We start from the raw sequence: 19,969 nt of genomic DNA, 5'->3' as shown, positions 1-19,969 counted from the left end.
ATAAATGTGTGTTTGGTTTCATTATATATATATATATATATATGTATACATACACTATATGGCCAAAAAGGACAACCCCTTCTAATTATAGAGTTTGGTACCTCTGCTAATACCAGTGAAGATAAATCACAAATCTACTCCAACCAATGGCATTCTAGGGCATTCGATGCTTCCAACTTTATGGCAACATTTTGGGAGAGCCCTTTTCTATTTCAGAATGAAAATGCCCCTGTGCACAAAGCAAAGTCCATAAAGAAATGGTTTATTGTGTCTAAGGTGGAAGAAATTGTCTGGCCTGCACAAAGACCAGACCTGAATCCCACTCAACAATGAATGGAGTGAATTGGAATGCCAACAGAAAGCCCCAATCGGGCCCGTTTCTTGTAGTTCTTGAGTAGTGTTGTCTGTGGGAGAGAATAACTCCCTTTTGTAACTTTATGGACATTTTACATGCACAAAAGAACTATATTACACATTAAAGGAAAGATAAACTCCCAAAAAACATAATAGGGCTTCTAAAAATATAAATGTTCAAAAATTCGTTTTTTTTTTATATCATTTGATATATGAGTTAATTAGACACAATTTTTCAGGTATGAATCTTTAACACAAGTATGTTTAAATGACAGTTTCGGGTTATTGTTACAGTGAGATTGCTCCTCACTGTTAGGAAAGAATGATGCTGTTATTAAAACACATTAAAGAGCAAAAAGCTCTGACATTTCCAGCGGACTTTATTTAATAATAGGATCAAACGGGCAGATTCAATTCATATCAAAATGAAAATGTATATCTGCCAACACGAGAATCTTAATTTAAAGTGCTTGAGTTTAGCCACAGACAGACAGAAAGTGTAAATAATCTACTGTTCTCAACTGTTTTGTTGTTTTTCTCACCTCTTGCATGTGACCAGTAACAAAACAAACTACATCAGACGATAATGAGCTTCTTTTAAAGTCATTAAAACACCAAAGAGATAAAAACAACATGCACAGAAAAATCTAAATCTGTCAATGTAAAACACACAAAACACGTACCGATTTTAACGCTCAAACGGTGTTGTGGATCTCAGGTCTTCTTCTTCTTCTTGTGTTTTCTGCAACTTCTGGTGAATTTCCGCCTCCTGCTGGACTGGAGTGTTGATGCGTCGAAATAGTTGAAAAGTGGACTGAGAGAGGAGTTGAACATCCCGAAGGAAACTAACTCTTAAAGTGGCAGGAGTAACATTTCATATACCTTTATTTTTACAGCAAAATAGACTTATAGCAGTTATTTAAAAATAAAACAAATATGATGATTCAATATACAATTTTCCCACTTTTCTCCCCAATTTGACATGCCCAATTCCCAATGCTCTTTAATTCCTTATGGTGGCACAATTACACGCCTCAATCCGAACCTGCTCCGCCGGGGTGTCCACATCTTCTCCACAAATACATTTGAGTCAGCAAGATGTTAACACAAATTAAGATAACACTTCAGAAAAGGGTGCATAATTTCTTGTTTATTTCAATCACATTTGACAGTTCATTACATCTCAAGTATTCTATAAACAAATGAATCTCCATTGTGATTGAATCAGTGTGAGCCCACTTTCAACATACTTAATAAAAGTGTTATGTTTTATGTAGTGCCTGACAGATATATATCGGTTGGCCGATATTATCTATATAATTAACGATATATTGGAATCGGCATATATGTTTACAGATATGCGCAGATATGAATTGTTTTTAGAACATATAATGCAGAAAACAATGCTTAAGAATTGGTGTCATAACGTAGTTTGTCCAGCAGAGCATGCTCCGACTCCATTGTTTACAGAGCTGACTCGGAGTTGATGGTGGCTGTGTAGACAGGGTGGAGATAAGTGGTGTGGAGTTCACCTGTGTCTTCTCGGTAAATTGCTAACTAGTTTGGGAAATACACACTGGAAAGTAAATAAACAATGACCCCATCATTTTATATAACTAATATAAAGTTAATCCTGTCCCTGACAACCATGTCACCCATGTTTATCACATCTGTTGGCTGTGTTAGCCAGCTATAGTTTGTCAGTGCAGTCAGTAATGTAGCAGATTGAAAGGTAAACATCAGAGCATCTTTTTGCAGCTCAGCAGACAATGGTGCGGTGGTGGATTGTGTCTGTTGAGTGTTGATTTCATGCTATGCTGTTACCTAATTGGTGAGACACAATGCTGGAAAATACATCAAGTCCATTTTTTGCTCTCAGTTGCAACAAGCTTATAGCAAACTAGCTAACCACCTACTTTCATACCTTGTGTGGAATATTTTTATCAAGTTAAATATAAATGAATCAATGTAAATATATAGCCATTTTGTTCTACAATTATTTCTTCTGGTCAAGCATGCCTCTTACTAAGTGTGTTTGAGGCCCCCCCAATACAGAATGTGGTAAATTGTTCACAAATGGTAAACAGAGTCTCTTGTTCACTTCTTAAAAAACAACTGGAGACACAGAACAATTGATTAATTTGAGTGTTTTGGTCACGCCTTGGTGGATTATGTGTATATAGGCATATTTGAACCCAAACGCTTCAGTTACTCTGAAGACTGACTTGGCTGTATTATCTCTGATAATAAAGTCAATCTTCTGGCATCAAAAACCCAAGTCTTCATGAAGCCAGAACACTTGTCAGCATGTAAACATGTATTCACCAAACTGTATTGTTCAGGGTTCGCTGTTTGGTACCCCCTTCAACCAAACAATTCCAGTCCTTGCATTTATAAAATGTAATACCGGTATTTAAAAGTCTGGAACATTTTTGAAGATTCTTTCCCTCTTTGCAAGAAATCTCTCAGAGTCATGGGTTCCAGATGTCAAAGTTGAAAGTTTATTCAGCAAACCAACAAACCAGAGATGTCAGCTGAGATCGGACTCTCTTGGTCCAAAACCTCCTCTTTTATACAGTTTGTAATCTGGCATTACCCCATGTCTAAGCCTCATCATTATTTTTGTAACCAATGGATACTGTTCGCCACCATTATCTCACAAAGCCTTTTGATATCTTTTTTTAAAGGTAGAAACCTGGCTTTAGTCTATCTTTTTAATTAAAGTGGTAAATCAAACATGACAGTCTGAGCATAATAAGGTCACTGGTTGTTTTTACTCTTTATCTTCAGCTGTGTTTATCAAGGTCAATAGCATCATTATTTTGTTACAGCTGGGTGCTCTTTGTGGTTTTTTCAGCATCAACACTTTGTAACCTCATATGCTCTCCCCTGGGTCACACAAAGTCCAGTAACCTCATATAAGTACTTTGATATAAAAATATACTATAAAATAGAGAAATATACTATAAGAGCTGCTTAAAAGTATGTTTTCTCTCTCTCTCATAAATGTGTGTAAATGCCAACACCATCATCAAGTATATGTCGAAAGGCCTGAAGCCTGTCAACCAAAACATGAGTTTATTGATGTCATTAAGTGAGTCTAGAGAGCACATGAAGTCATATTTTTAGCAACCCTTCAAAGTTTAAAAATGTAACTTTCGACAGGTCTCCATTACTTTTTAACTCATATTAAAAAGTATATTAAGGCTTGAATACCTCTGCTCCCAACCACCAGAATGTGGAAATAACTTTTACCTTCTGATCAGACACATTTTATCAGCTATATTCCTCTACTACAGTGTTTCCCAAACTGAGGTATGTGAGGTGACAATGGGGGTACAAAAATAAAGTTCTGAGATTTAATTTCATTAGTCTAAAATAACATTCAAACCCAGTTCATGTATTTCTCACTGGAAAAAGAATATTTAAATGGTCAGCAATTGACTTAAACAGTCAGTACTGATGTTTATTTAGGTATTTATTTTATTTTTCTTCAATTTCTAGAATTTGTTGACAATGTATAATAATAATGTCAAATATTCTTTGATAAAATATTTGTTTAAGAAAGCAGCCTTCTAAGTACCTTTGCATAGTCATATCAGTGCAAAATCGGTGCACAATCCACATAGAAAAGTTCTGTTTCATTCCAGCTCAAAAATTAACTATACCGGCCACCATACCTGTAATTGGTGAATTTTCCCCCCTCTAAAATTGGTATCGGTCTCAAAAATCCCATATCAGTCGGGCTCAAACTTTTTAAGCTCCTCATTACAAATCTGGAGAAATGCAGCCACCTCTATGTCAGTGCATTAGTTTTGTTGCTATGTTAATTTATTAGCCAAAATATTTGTAAATATGTGATGTTCATGCAATTTTGTATTATTGAGACATACCATTTTTCAAATTGAAATAAATTCTTTCATTTCGTAGGAATTATATCGAGGCCTTAAGGGGGGAATTCCTTCCCGATTTTCAGATATGAATTTCAGGCCCTGAGAGGTTTCTCTCCAGTATGAATTCTCTCGTGTCTTTTCAGGTTTTGTGACAGAGTGAAACTCTTTCCACAGTGTGAGCACTTGTAAGGTTTCTCTCCTCTATGAATTCCTTCGTGCCTTTCCAGGTCTTTTGGACGAGTGAATCTCTTTCCACAGTGTGAGCACTTGTAAGGTTTCTCTCCTGTATGAATTTTCTCATGTCTTTTAAGGTTTACTGACTGAGTGAAACTCTTTTCACAGTGTGAGCACTTGTATGGTTTCTCTCCAGTATGAATTCTCTCATGTGTTTTCAGGTCTTGTGACCGAGTGAAACTCTTTCCACAGTGTGAGCACTTGTAAAGTTTCTCTCCAGTATGAATTCTCTCATGTGTTTTCAGGTGTTCTGACCGAGTGAAACTCTTTCCACAGTGTGAGCACTTGTATGGTTTCTCTCCAGTATGAATTCTCTTGTGTATTTCCAGGTTTACTGACTGAGTGAAACTCTTTCCACAGTGTGAGCACTTGTAAGGTTTTTCACCAGTATGAATTCTCTCATGTGTTGTCAAGGCTTGTGACCGAGTGAATTTCTTTTCACAGTGTGAGCATTTGTAAGGTTTTTCTCTGGTATGAATTATCTCGTGTTTTTTCAGGTTTATTAACTGAGTGAAACTCTTTCCACAGTGTGAGCATTTGTAAGGTTTTTCTCTGGTATGAATTCTCTCATGTCTTTTCAGGTTTACTGACTGAATGAAACTCTTTTCACAGTGTGAGCACTTGTAAAGTTTCTCTTCAGTATGAGTTCTCTCGTGTGATTTCAGGTAATGTGACCGAGTGAAACTCTTTCCACAGTGTGAGCACTTGTAAGGTTCCTCTCCAGTATGTAATATCTTGTGTGATTTCAGGTGATGTGACTGAGTGAAACTCTTTTCACAGTGTGAGCACTTGTATGGTTTCTCTCCAGTATGAATTCTTTGATGCAGTTTCAAGCTGCGGGCTGTAGTAAAGGTCTTTTCACATTCAAAACACACATGAGCCACCACACTGGTATGTATTTTCTGGTGATGCTTCAAATAGGACAGGTGTGCAAAATTCTTTCCACAAAATGAACACTTGTAAGGCTTCTCATTTGTGTGAGTTTTCAGATGTTGTTTTAGGTACTGTGCCAGAACAAATGTTTTATCACACTGATCACATTCAAATAACTTTTCTCCAGAGTGACAAAAGAGATGATTCCTGAGATTGGTTGCATATACAAAACTTTTCCCACACTGATGGCACATGTAAGGTCTCTCTCCAGTATGAACTCTCATGTGTATATTAAGATTGCTTTTACATGTGAAACAATTTCCACACTGAGAGCAGGTGAAAGATTTCTTGGCTGTTCTTTGAGGCTTTTTAGGTGAGAAATTATTTTCTGTCTTTGAGCCACTTAAAGATTTTTCTCTATTTATGAAATCATGCTGTTCCTCCTCCAGTTCCTTCAGCTTTTCGCGTTCTTCTCTCACTTCCATCAGCTCTACAATAAACACAATAAGTTGACAAAAATCAATGCAAGAGGGACACATTTAAATTAAAAAAAATTGTATCCCCAATTTAATTACAGAATATGACAAATGTCCAGTATATATATTTGTGAATGCTCGAAGTCTGCCAGCAATGCTATACCTGCAATGATGCTCAATTCCAGGCACAGAACGGGAGCTTTCATGGTATGCAGTGATATCATATCTAGCATACCCATCTAAATTGGTAAGCCAATTATTCAATATGCACAAAATTAATATAACATGTATAAGGGAGTTGTTTTACAAACATAATTGTGTTAAATATACATATTTTTTAAATACCTCGTCTGAATGTTATCTATGCGTTAGAGAAGGGGTACTTGAAAGGATGTTGAATGTTTACAGACAGATTGTTTCACTTTTAATTTATCCACAGTTGATCAGAAATGTCCTCTGGTCTGATGAAACAAAAATGTAACTATTTGGCCATAATGACCATCATTAGGTTTTGAGAAAACAGGGTGAGGCTTGCAAGCCGAAGAACACCATCCCAACCGTGAAGCATGGGGGTGGCAGCATCATGTTGTGGGAGTGCTATGCTGCAGGAGGGACTGGTGCACTAAGATAACTGTGCCTTTAAGCAGCTTGGAAAATTCCATAAAATGATGTCAAGCCTATAGACATTTAGCTTCTGATAGCAGGTCTACTGATTTTGAGATAAACCTGTGGAAGTATTTTAAGGCCTACCTTTAAACTCAGTGCCTCTTTGCTTGACATCATGTGAAAATAAAACAAACCAGCCAAGACCTCAGAAACAAATTGTTGACCCTGGTTCATCCTTGGGAGCAATTTGCAAATGCTGAAGGTACCATCTGTTCATCTGTACAAACAATAGTATGTAAGAATAAACACCATGGGACCACACAGTTTAGGAATGAGATGCATTCTGCCACCTAGAGATGAATGTAGTTTGGTGCGAAATGTGCAAATCAATTCCAGAACAACAGCAAAGGACCTTGTAAAGATGCTGGAGGAAACAGGTAGACGAGTATCTATATCCACAGTAAAATGAGTCCTGTATTGACATAACCTGAAAGGCTGATCAGCAAAGCAGCAGCAACTGGTCCAAAACTGCCATAAAAAAGCCAGACTACAGTTTGCAAGTGCACATGGGGACAAAGATCTTACTTCTTGAATGTCCTCTGGTCTGAATAAACTAAAATCGAACTATTTGGCCATAATGACCATCGTTATGTTTGGAGGAAAAAGGGTGAGGCTTGCAAGCCGAAGAACACCATCCCAACCGTGAAGCATGGGGGTGTTGTGGGGGTGCTTTGATGCAGGAGGGACTGGTGCACTTCACTAAATAGACATCATCATGAGGAAGGAAAATTATGCGGATATATTGAAGCAATACCTCAAGAAATCAGCCAAAATGTAAAGCTTGGTCACAAATGGGTCTTCCAAATAGACTATGACCACAAGCGTACTTCCAAAGTTGTGGCAAAATGGCTTAAGGACAAAAAAAGTCGATGTATTGGAGAAGCAAACAACAGAACAAATAAAAACAATGAACAAAAGTCAAAATTAAGAAAAACTTATTTAATTTCATCAGTATCAGTATAGAGTACTCAAGATGGACTCATTCATTTGGACTCAAGATGGCACAGAGTATGGCTGCTGCGTTGCGAGCTCCGACACAACACTGCGGTTTATTGTTTGTTTTGTTTAAATTTTTTATTTTTTTTGTCTTTGATGTTGTCTGCCTTATTGTATACGACAGACAAATGCTTTTGGACATTGGTTCAACAATTACACACCGTAAACCGGACTTCAAATTCCTCAATGCCGACCCGCTGTTTACAAACACACCAGCGGAGCCCTTTGTCGGAGCTGCCCAGCCACAGAAAAGCAGAAGGAAAAGGGGAAAAAGAGCTGGCTTCTAATCGGAGTAAGACGTTGCGCAAATCGACCCCTGCTACCCAGTATACTACTGGCAAATGTTCAGTCTCTGGACAACAAGCTCTGCAAGCGCGGATATCTTTCCAACAGGAGACGAGGGACTGCTGCGTTATTTGCCTTACGGAAACCTGGTTGTCTGGGGAGATTCCAGACTCAGCCATCCAACCCGCAGGGTTCTCCGTGCACTGAGCGGACAGAGCGAAAGACCTCTCAGGTAAAAGCAGAGATGGTGGTGTATGTTTTATGATCAACAAATCATGGTGTGATCAGAGGAACATACATTTTATCAAGTCTTTCTGCTCCCCTGATCTGGAATATCTCATGCTTCTGTAACGACCATTCTGGCTACCGAGGGAATTCACAGCGGTCTTTATCACAGCTGTGTACATCCCCCCACAAGCCTACACAGACCGGGCACTCAAGGAACTGTATGGGAGTATAAGTGAGCAGGAAACCGCGCACCCTGAGGCCATGTTCTTTGTTACCGGGGACTTTAACAAAGCCATATTTAAAACAATCGCACCAAAATACCACCAAAACATCAGCTTCAACGCACGAGGGGACTGGGTTTTGGACCATTGCCATTCTCCATTCCGGGATGCTACAAATCCCTCCCCCGCCCACCATTTGGCAAATCAGACCACTCGTCCATTCTGCTTCTGCTGTACCGAAGCAAGCCAAAATCACTAGCTTAAATGACTGGCACCCTGTTGCTCTGACCCACATCATCAGCAAATGCTTTGAGAGGTTAATCAGAGATTACATCTGATCTGTGCTGCCCACGTCTTTGGACCCATTGCAGTTTGCCTACCGCAACAACCGCACCACTGATGATGCCATTGCATCTACAATACACACTGCTCTCCTCCCACCTGGAAATCAGGAACACATATGTGAGAATGCTGTTTGTAGACTACAGCTCAGCATTCAACACCATAGTGTCCTCCAAGCTTGATGAGAAACTCCGGGCTCTGGGCTTAAACAGCTCGCTGTGCAGCTGGATACTGGACATCCTGTCAAGCAGACGTCAGGTGGTTAGAATGGGCAGCAACATCTCGTCACTGACCCTCAACACTGGAGCCCAGCAGGGCTGTGTTCTTAGCCCACTCCTGTGTGGCAACACATAGCTCCAATGCCATCATTAAGTTTGCAGACGATATGGCGGTGGTAGGTCTGATCACTGACAATGATGAAACAGCCTACAGAGAGGAGGTGCACACTCTGACACGCTGGTGTCAGCAGCACAAACTCTCCCTCAACGTCAGTAAAACCAAGGAGGTTGTGATGGACTTCAGGAAGAAAGACAGAGAACACAGCCCCATCCCCATTAATGCACCGGTGGAGAGAGTCAGCAGTTTCAAGTTCCTCGGTGTCCACATCACTGAGGAACTCACATGGTACGTCCACACGGAGGCCGTTGTGAAGGCTCACCAGCCTTATTCCTGAGACGGCTGAGGAAGTTTGGAATGAACCACCACATCCTCACACGGTTCTACACCAGCACTGTAGAGAATATCCTGACTGTCTGCATCACCGCCTGGTACGGCAATAGCACCGCCCACAACCGCAAAGGGTGATGCGAACTGCCAGAAACATCATCAGAGGTGAGCTTCCCTCCCTCCAGGACATCTATAACAGGCGGTGTGTGAAAAAAGCTCGGAGGATCATCAGAGACTCCAGCCACCCGAGTCATGGGCTGTTCTCACTGCTACCATCAGGCAGGTGGTATCGCAGCATCAGGACCCGCACCAGCCAACTACATGACAGCTTCTTCCCCCAAGCAATCAGACTTTTGAACACTTGATCTCTCACGATCAACAATAAGCACTGCACTTTATTAACCTTATATCTCACACTAGACTGTCAAATATATTCTCTATTGTATATATAAATATATACAACTACTGTATAAATATTCTTTTTTTATATATACACTTTTTATTTTTTATTGTATGTGTATTCTATATTGTGTGTATTGTTTACTGTACATTGTATATTATATTGTGTAAGTATGTGTACATTTGATATGTAAATTGTGTTGTGTAAGTATGTTGTTTATTGTAATTGGTATATGTCTCATCACTGTCACGACTGCTATGTTGCTTGGAACTGCACACAAGAATTTCACCTACTGTTGCACTTGTGTACATGGTAGTGTGACAATAAAGTGATTTGATTTGATTTTGAGTATTCAAGTAAACACTCAGAAACTGAAAAAATAAAAGTTAAGCTTATTTAATTAAGCAATTCTAAACTCAGCAAAAAAAGAAACATCCTCTCACTTTCAACTGCTTTTATTTTCAGCAAACTTAATGTGTAAATATTTGTATGAACAAAACAAAATTCAACAACCAAGTCACATACATTTTACTAACAGTAATGGAATAATCAAAATCAAAAGTAACAGTCAGTATCTGGTGTGGCCACCAGCTGCAATAAGTACTGCAGTGCATCTCCTCCTCATGGACTGAACCAGATTTGCCAGTTCTTGCTGTGAGATGTTACCCCACTCTTCCACCATGGCACTTGGAAGTTCCAGGACATTTCTGGGGGGAATGGTCCTAGCCCTCACCCTTCAATCCAACAGGTCCCAGACGTGCTCAATGGGATTGAGATCAGGGCTCTTCGCTGGCCATGGCAGAACACCGACACTCCTGTCTTGCAGGAAATCGTGAACAGAACAAGCAGTGTGGCTGGAGGGTCATATCAGGATGAGCCTGCATGAAGGGTACCATATGAGGGAGGAGGATGTCTTCCCTGTAATGCTCAGTTTTGAGATTGCCTGCAATAACAAGCTCAGTCCAATGATGCTGTGACACATCGCCCCAGACCATGATGGACTCTCCACCTCCAAATCCCGCTCCAGAGTACAGGCCTCGGAGTAATGCTCATTCCTTCGATGATAAATGTGAGTCTGACCATAATCCCTGGTGAAAAACTGACAAAACTGAGAATGGTCAGTGAAGAGCACTTTTTGCCAGTCCTGTCTGGTCCAGCGAAGGTGGGTTTGTGCCCAAAGGTGACGTTGTTGCCGGTGATGTCTGGTTAGGACCTGCCTTACAACAGGCCTACAAGCCCTCAGTCCAGCCTCTCTCGGCCGATTGCGGACAGTCTGTGCACTGATGGAGGGATTGTGTGTTCAATTCAAGTCAAGTCAAGTGGTTTTTATTGTCGTTTCAACCATATACAGTTAGTACAGTACACAGCAAAACGAGACAACGTTCCTCCAGGACCATGGTGCTACATAAAAACAACAAAGGACCAACATAGGACCACATGAGACAACACAACGAAATAAAATACCTATATAAACTACCTATATATACCTATATAAAGTGCACGCGCAAACATGTGCAAAAAGTACAGGACAGTACAACAAATTACTGACAATGAACAGGACAATAGACAGTGCAGCGCCGACCAGTACTCAGTAGTGCAAAAAGATGACAGTTTACATTTTTAGAAACATAACATACTATGAGATAGTGTTCTATGCACATAGCAGTTATTGAGGTAGCAGACAGTTATAAAGTGACAGTTATTAAAGTGCAACTCAGGACACGTGTGTGTCAAACCAGTCTCTGAGTATTGAGAAGTCTGATGGCTTGGGGGAAGAAGCTGTTACACAGTCTGGCCGTGAGGGCCCGAATGCTTCGGTACCTCTTGCCAGACGGGAGGAGGGTAAAGAGTTTGTGTGAGGGGTGTGTGGGGTCGTCCACAATGCTGGTTGCTTTATGGATACAGTGTTTTTTGTAAATGTCTTTGATGGAGGGAAGAGAGACCCCAATGATCTTCTCAGCTGTCCTCACTATCCTCTGCAGGGCTTTGCGGTCCGAAACGGTGCAAGTCCCAAACCAGGCAGTGATGCAGCTGCTCAGGATGCTCTCAATAGTTCCTCTATAGAATGTAGTGAGGATGGGGGTTGGGAGATGTGCTTTCCTCAGCCTTCGAAGAAAGTAGAGACGCTGCTGGGCTTTCTTGGTGATAGAGCTGGTGTTGAGGGACCAGGTGAGGTTCTCCGCCAGGTGAACACCAAGAAATTTGGTGCTCTTGACGATCTCCACAGAGGAGCCGTCGATGTTCAGCGGAGTGTGTTCACCTTGTGCTCTCCTAAAGTCAACAACCATCTCTTTTGTTTTGTCGACATTCAGGGACAGGTTGTTGGCTCTACACCAGTTCGTCAGCCGCTGCACCTCCTCTCTGTATGCTGACTCGTTGTTCTTGCTGATGAGACCCACCACGGTCGTGTCATCGGCGAACTTGATGATGTGATTCGAGCTGTGCATTGCTGCACAGTCGTGAGTCAGCAGAGTGAACAGCAGTGGACTGAGCACACAGCCCTGGGGGCCCCAGTGCTCAGTGTGGTGGTGGTGGAGATGCTGTTCCCGATCCGGACTGACTGAGGTCTCCCAGTCAGGAAGTCCAGGATCCAGTTGCAGAGGGAGGTGTCCAGGCCCAGCAGGTTCAGCTTTCCAATCAGGTGCAGGGGAATGATTGTGTTGAATGCTGAGCTGAAATCTATGAACAGCATTCGAACGTATGAGTCCTTATTGTCTAGGTGGGTGAGGGCCAGATGGAGGGTTGTGGTGATGGCATCGTCCGTTGAACGGTTTGAACGATATGCAAACTGCAGTGGGTCTAGTGAGGGGGGCAGCTGGGTCTTAATCTGCCTCATGACGAGCCTCTCGAAGCACTTCATGATGATGGGTGTAAGTGCGACGGGACGGTAGTTGTTGAGGCAGGACACTGAAGACTTCTTTGGCATGGGGATGATGGTGGTGGCCTTGAAGCACGTTGGAACAACGGAGCTGATCAGAGAGATGTTGAAGATGTCGGTAAGAACATCTGCTAGCTGGTCTGCACATCCTCTGAGCACTCTGCCAGGAATGTTGTCTGGTCCAGCAGCCTTCCGTGGGTTGACTCTACGTAGAGTTTTCCTCACATCTGCCGTGGTAAGACAGAGCACCTGGTCGTTGGGAGGAGGGGTGGACTTCCTCGCCATCACGTCGTTCTGCACTTCAAACCGAGCGTAGAAGTCGTTCAGCGCATCTGGAAGGGAGGCATCTTTGTCACAGGCAACTGATGTTGTCCTGTAGTTGGTGATGGCCTGGATGCCCTGCCACATGCGCCGCGTGTCACCGCTGTCCTGGAAGTGACTGTGGATTCTCTGGGCGTGTGCGCGCTTTGCCTCTCTGATTGCCCGTGACAGTTTGGCCCTAGCTGTTCTTAGGGCTGCCTTATCGCCTGCTCTGAAGGCGGAGTCTCGGGACCTCAGCAGGGTCCCGAGACTCTTCTTCAAAGGCTCGGGACCTTCAAAGGCTCGGGACCTTTGAAGAACGTGCCTTTTTCAAAGGCACATTCATGCAGATGAGCAGGGACCCGTGGCATCTTTCTTTTGATGTTTTTCAAAGTGGTTTTCTTGGTGTAACTAGCGCCTATCTCCCTGTAGCGCTGTCTTAGACCTCTCACAGTACGGACATTGCAATTTATTGCCCTGGCCACATCTGCAGTCCTCATGCCTCTATGCAGCATACCAAAGGCACGTTCATGCAGATGAGCAGGGACCCGTGGCATCTTTCTTTTGATGTTTTTCAAAGTCAGTAGAAAGGCCTCTTTAGTGTCCAAAGTTTTTATAACTGTGACCTTACTTGCCTACCGTCTGTAAGGTGTTAATGTCTTAATGACCGTTACACAGATGCATGTCCATTAATTGTTTATGGTTCATTGAACAAGCATGATAAACATTGTTTACACCCTTTACAATAAAGATATGAACATTTATTTGGATTTTTACAAAATTTTCTTTAAAATACAGTGTCCTGAAAAAGGGACGTTTCTTTTTTTGCTGAGTTTACTAGTTTTAATTATATTTCACAGTTTAGGCACATATTATCAATAGCGCTCTCAGAGCACACACAAATAAAGAACACACACAGAAGCTGCCTGTCAGTCAAATAGCACACAAGCACAGAAATAAAAAGTGATCTTTAAAGGTGCACTCAGCGATTCCTGAGAAACTGTGGATATTCGAACTCAACTGCCAAAACAAACACACCCCTCCCTTCAGTGCTCCTTTGGAAGCTCCGCCCCCCATCCTGTACATGAGCAAGAACCACCCCTGTTGCTGATTGGCTGGAGTAGTGTTGTGTGGACCCATCTGATCCACTTTGTTTTTGTCCCATTTACAGAGCCAGGGCTGAGTACAAATACTGGATTTTTTTTTTTCCTGCTCACCTAAAGTACGGACAGCTAGCAGATTTTGAGGAGGTATTTGCAGAATTTGACAAAAAGTGTATCTCATGATGAACATCTGAACACAAAAACATCATCATTATAATGGACTGACTTTCATCAAACTCTAAAACATTATTCTATGATTATACAGCTCTGTTAAACAAAATAACTTATTCCGAGATGATATAAATATAAATGTGCGTGTTTGGTTTCATCATCATGACAGCAAAATTAAAACATACCAAAAATATAAAAATATAATTTGTGTTTATGTGTATATATATATATATATATATATATATATATATATATACACATACACACACACACACACACACACACACACACAGACAGACACACACACACACACACACACACACACACACACACACACACACACACACACACACACACACACACACACACACACACACACACACGGGAATCGATTACAGTTTTCTACAAAATTAATTGTGATTAATAGCTGTTAAATTTTGATACACTACAACAAACAAAAAAAAATAATCATAAATATATTTAATTTAAGACAGAAAGTGTAAATAATCTACTGGTTCTCAACTGTTTTGTTGTTTTTCTCACCTCTTGCATGTGACCAGTAACAAAACAAACTACATCAGACGATAATGAGCTTCTTTTAAAGTCATTAAAACACCAAAGAGATAAAAACAACACGCACAGAAAAATCTAAATCTGTCAATGTAAAACACAAAACACGTACCGATTTTAGCGCTCAAACGGTGTTGTGGATCTCAGGTCTTCTTCTTCTTCTTCTTGTGTTTTCTGCAACTTCTGGTGAATTTCCGCCTCCTGCTGGACTGGAGTGTTGATGCGTCGAAATAATTGAAAAGCGACTGAGAGAGGAGTTGAACATCCCGAAGGAAACTAACTCTTAAAGGGGCAGGAGTAACATTTCCAATACCTTTATTTTTACAGCAAAATAAACTTATAGCAGTTATTTAATAATAAAACAAAGATGATGATGCAAAACAAGTCAACAGGTGATTCAATATGCAATTGTATCCCCATTTCTCCCCAATTTGACATGCCCAATTCCCATTACTCTTTAATGGTGACACAATTACACGCCTCAATCCGGGTGATGAACCTCAGTTGCCTCTGCTTCTGAGACAATCAGCCACCGGCACCAGAACCAGTTTTGAAGTGGGAAGGCCACAAACTGATCTGATTGTGATGTCATCACAACAACATTCCACAGTTAATACGTCCAATTTATAATATAGAAATGGATTACTGATGACGTCATAACAGCGAAGTCACTGTGCCACAATATTGCTATATCCAAACAATTATTTAATAGGAAATCATCTCATTTCAGTGTGTAAACATTGCTCATATAATCACTGATTTTATATCTGAAATCTGCATGCATATCCCTTCATTTATTAGAAGGGCTAATATAAAAACACAAAGCCCTGTCTTCAGAGTGAAGAGTGTGGGGCACTTTCCAATGTGTTCTGCATTAAAAAAATGTACAGTATTAAAACCTTTTGAATGCAAATCTGCGGCGTGAGACTGGAAATGCCGGAGTAAAGAAGATTTGTGAGGTAAAAAGTATAATATTGTGCGTGATATGACCTTCCGCTCTGTCAGCCGGCAGGTCATCCTTGTCTTCCTGAATCTGGGAGGGGACAGGGGGAGGGAAACAACAATAAATAAAAACACAGAGGGTACTCCCTGTGACAGTGCAGTACCCTCTAAAAAACACAGTAAAATAAAAAATAAAAAGGGAAAGGCCACCGCGGAGCGGCACAGGGAGAGAGAGAGGGACAGAAAAAAAAAAAACAGACTCACTCGCCGGTTCTCCGATACGTCGTAGTTTGGTCCTCAGTCACTCCTCCACCCTCTAATGGAGGCAGTCCTCTGGCCCCTAAAACACTGCATTCTCAGAGAACAGAAGGGGTCTCCCTGCCCCTGGCAGTGGTCCTCCAGGCGGTCGGCAGTGAGCCCCTCCCTGCTCGCGGTCGGCGGTCTCAGACCCCGCCACATTTCAGCGGCTAGTAGTCCGGGCTCCTCCATCCAATAGTATCCAGCTGCAGACCCGCAGCACCACCAGTTTCAGAACCCCAGCGCCAGAACCTGAAGTGAGGGGCGGAGCTTACGTTCTAAACCGAGTAGCGCCACCTAACGTTTTGGAGCGTAGTTTGCTTTTATTACAAACGAAACATCATACTTTATACGTATGTTATAATGATACATTAAGGTACAGTACAATAAGCATTTTAAAACATTGATCTTGTGTAATATAATTGTATATAGTTATTCGTTTCATTGTATTATGAGAGTTACTTCCTGATCATGATGGTGAAAAATAATGCTTGAAACTTATGGGCATTTTATATAAAATATACTTTATTTCACAAGAACATGTGCAGCATGCATTGTACAAAAACTAAAAAAGACAGAAAGCATCATTTTAAAAGAAACAATAAAAATATATACAACAAATGACCAATTCACCCCTAGGCCCATTTTATCATGACAATCCTGTATAAATTAAACTTAAAATGTATCAAATGAGGAATTCACTCTCAGGCCCATTTTGTCCTTACATTCTTGCAAAAATAACTCCATGTCATCCCTGAACACAAAATGAAATAGAAAGGGCTCTCTGGAAGCTTCTGACTGTTCCAGGAGATTGTTGCGGGCCTTTTCCTTGTCATCTTCATTCATTTGAATGAAAAGAGGCTCTTCCACTGGACCCCTGAGCAGATGGCTGTTGGAATGGAGCCATTTCACAGCTTCTGCCATGTGCCGGATTATTGGGAGCTCCTTCATTACAGAATATTAAAGGAAAATGTGACATATAAATGTATTATATGTTAAGAGATTATATATATATATATGTATATATATATATATATATATATATATATATATACACACCGCCTCACTGCTGCTAAGCGTAGCTTGTTCTTCACATGGAAGGGACTCTTGTAGGGTTTCTGCACTGGAATATATATATCTTGGTTAATTTAAAATTGATCAGAAGAGGGTGCAAATGTAATGGTGGGCTGGAGTAAATGTCCAGTATCTACCTTTCAGGGAAAACCCCAAAGTTCTCCAGAAGAATAAGAGCCAACCATCTCCGTATGTTTGGAAACTCGCACTGGAAGACAAAAATAGAGAAATCTTGATATTTCAACTGCTACAACATCATAAAGGTCAATTACTTGAACTGGTAATTACTTACAGATGTAAAATCAAAGGGTGCTCCCAAGACAAGATGTAGAGCATACTGGAAAACAGCAAAAATTAAGGAACATTATCTCTGTAAACGTCAAATTAAAAAATTCTTCCTTGTTCCGTATTTAACAACTTTAAAAAATTAAAATAAAAACACCACCACACCAATCATTGGTTTAATTATATCAAAACAATGTCTCACCATCAACATGAAGACTCCACAGTCTACACCACCAATCTATTGGGGATATCCTAAAAAAAAAAAAAGCATGAGTTTATTAAGGGTTTGACACTTCAGCAGTCCCAACTTTAGCAGACTTCTTTATAACCAACCTTGTTTTTCAGTAGCACCCATGTGCCAGGTGCAATTTTGGCTGTCATCTTACTGCAACAAAAATACAAAAATAATAAAACAGATTTGTTAATATGAAGTTACATTGTGCAGCACACAGTTTGAAGCTCTGAATCCATGCAAAAACACAGTCAACAGTATTTGGGTCTTTCTTGTAAAAACTGTCACAGCATGCAAAATCAGAACATCATGCAAGTAACCATTAAGCAAGTTTATTAAACTCTTGAACGGCAAAACTTGAACACACACATTGAATTTTTCACCACATGATGTCAAAAACGTTAGACAACGTTACACAACTCACCATGCTCTCCGCCATGCTTGTCTCATTGTCAATAACTCCGCCACTCACTTCAGGTTCTGGCGCTGGGGTTCTGAAACTGGTGGTGCTGCGGGTCTGCAGCTGGATCTCCCTCCATCCACCGTCGAATGGCCACGGCTGCTCCCTTGGGGTGGATAGTAGCAGCGAGGACTCTACTACGGCACATCCCTCCTCCTTCTCGGGTTTTGGCACCAGTGTAAAGGGGTAATGGAAAGGAGGCAAGAACCAGCTTTAAAATATAAATAATATTTTAAAATAAAACTGAACCAAAAAGACAAACACACACACAGGGGTCGGACAGCTGTCTTGAGTATTTAAAGTTTTTGAAACTTTTACTTCACTACAGCGATGCGCGCTGAACTGCGCTACCAAATAGACAGATAAGATGTCATTTAATCTAGCTGGTTTAAAACCTGACGATCTAAATGTAATAATTACTGTACATGCGTCACAATATACGAGGAACACAGAAACAAGGTATTGTGGAATGATGACAGTAGGTGTTTTTTTACCTCATGATTTTATTACAAATACATTATCACACAGTAGTAAAATATAACTACAGGAATTTTTACTTGATCATAAAGACGATAATGAGCTTCTTTTACAGTCATTGAAATGACAAAGAGATGAAAAAAACAACATTCACAGAAAAATAAATGTCAAACTAAATACAAATATCACAAATAATGTCAAACACATTGAACACGTGCTGAACTGAGCAATCAAACTTTTGGCTCTTCTTCTTCTTGTGTTTTCTGTCGGTGTATGAAACAACTTCCGGTGAATTTCCACCTCCTGCTGGACTGGAGTGTTTGAAATACCAACATCTGATTAATCAGTCTTGCTGTTGTTCAACTTAAAAATAACATTTGGTTGCACTTGTGCACCGCCACTTCTCAGACTCTCCCAGCACAATGTAATGTCTTTATTTAATGTAAGTTAGAGATTAGACGACGCCAGCCAATCACTTTCATCTGACCTTCCGAATGATTTTGATAAAATGGTGGCGGTAAACATCGGAGCGCTTTCTGCAGCTGATTGTTTAACAACACTCAACACGTGCACCAGCATCGGCAGTCCGTGGTCCAGTTCTGGAGGAGCGCGCATGTTTAAGCTTTTCTGGCAATAGTTCATTTACACTCTCCTCCAAAACATAAACCAGCAACTTTTGGGTGAGCGCATTTTATCTTTTCTTATTCAATCAAATGTACTGTATTTAGGCAAATAGTTTAGCTGCTGGGTGCAGTAAAAACTAAACTTGTCATAAAATGTCAAAGCTGTTAAAGAAGTGATGTCATCTCATATGCACAACCTTTATCACAAAAGAAAAATCGATGATGAAAACCGAACCTTCAAAGAAAATACACAGGAAAATGTGCATTTTATTCTCAATACTGCAGTGATCATAAAAAGATAATGTGAAGTGTTGCTGAACTTGCCTTTGCATAAATCCTGACAGTGTTTATTTGTTTACAGATGTGTGTCAGGGTTCAAAATCATGAATATTATCAAATCAGTTTATTCATCTTTTCTTATTATTATCCGCACAAGCATATGGCTCATGTGTACAAATGCATGTGTGCAGGACAAGAAAAGTCTAATTGTCCCATCATTGAATGGAAGGATAATAATAATAATAATAATACAAAAGGAAAAACAGACATAATGCTCTTTCAGTTTTAGACTACATTTATTTTGTAAAAAGACATTTCTACCTTAGATTGCTATTGTTCTCTTATGTGGGTTGATCAAAGATACAGACTTAAGCAGGTCTAAATATTCTTCCTCAGATTTCATTAACTATAACCCAACATTTCCAAAGTTAATCAAAACCTATTTGTTAGTTGATGGTGTGAGGTCATGTTTCTTCTTCAGCCAAATTTAGACCCTCAAAACACTTTTGACATGGGTATTGAACCCATGGATGGCAGCAGGGCCGGCCCGTGGCATAGGCGGAATAGGCAAATTCTAGGGGCGCTGCCCACCCCTTGGGGCGCCTGAGCGTCCAAAGGAGTTTTTTTTTTTTTTTTTTAACAAT

The 19,969-nt window shown here is 40.6% G+C and overlaps 3 protein-coding genes across 10 annotated transcripts in view; 1 reads left to right on the top strand and 2 right to left on the bottom strand.

Annotated features, from left to right (window-relative positions):
* Window positions 1-14,686, bottom strand: part of LOC127624949 (zinc finger protein 271-like) — a 120,913-nt gene extending 106,227 nt beyond the window's left edge. Inside the window, exon 1 of the mRNA XM_052099903.1 lies at window positions 14,630-14,686. Within this exon, the coding sequence (XP_051955863.1) occupies window positions 14,630-14,638 (9 nt within the window). The 5' untranslated portion in view covers window positions 14,639-14,686. The remainder of the gene's footprint in view (window positions 1-14,629) is intronic.
* LOC127624957 (zinc finger protein 501-like) overlaps window positions 1-19,969 on the top strand; it is a 256,003-nt gene that overhangs the window by 65,347 nt on the left and 170,687 nt on the right. The gene's annotated exons all lie outside the window — the stretch shown is intronic.
* LOC127624998 (zinc finger protein 501-like) overlaps window positions 2,745-19,969 on the bottom strand; it is a 91,059-nt gene continuing 73,834 nt past the window's right edge. For both annotated transcript variants that reach the window (XM_052100023.1, XM_052100024.1), the window contains exon 2: window positions 2,745-5,844. In XM_052100023.1, coding sequence (XP_051955983.1) covers window positions 4,340-5,839 — 1,500 coding nt within the window. In that variant the 5' untranslated portion in view covers window positions 5,840-5,844 and the 3' untranslated portion in view covers window positions 2,745-4,339. The remainder of the gene's footprint in view (window positions 5,845-19,969) is intronic.

The sequence above is a fragment of the Xyrauchen texanus genome, chromosome 31, assembly GCF_025860055.1.
Source record: "Xyrauchen texanus isolate HMW12.3.18 chromosome 31, RBS_HiC_50CHRs, whole genome shotgun sequence".
Taxonomy (NCBI): Eukaryota; Metazoa; Chordata; class Actinopteri; order Cypriniformes; family Catostomidae; genus Xyrauchen; species Xyrauchen texanus.
This window is presented reverse-complemented; position numbering and strand designations above follow the sequence as displayed.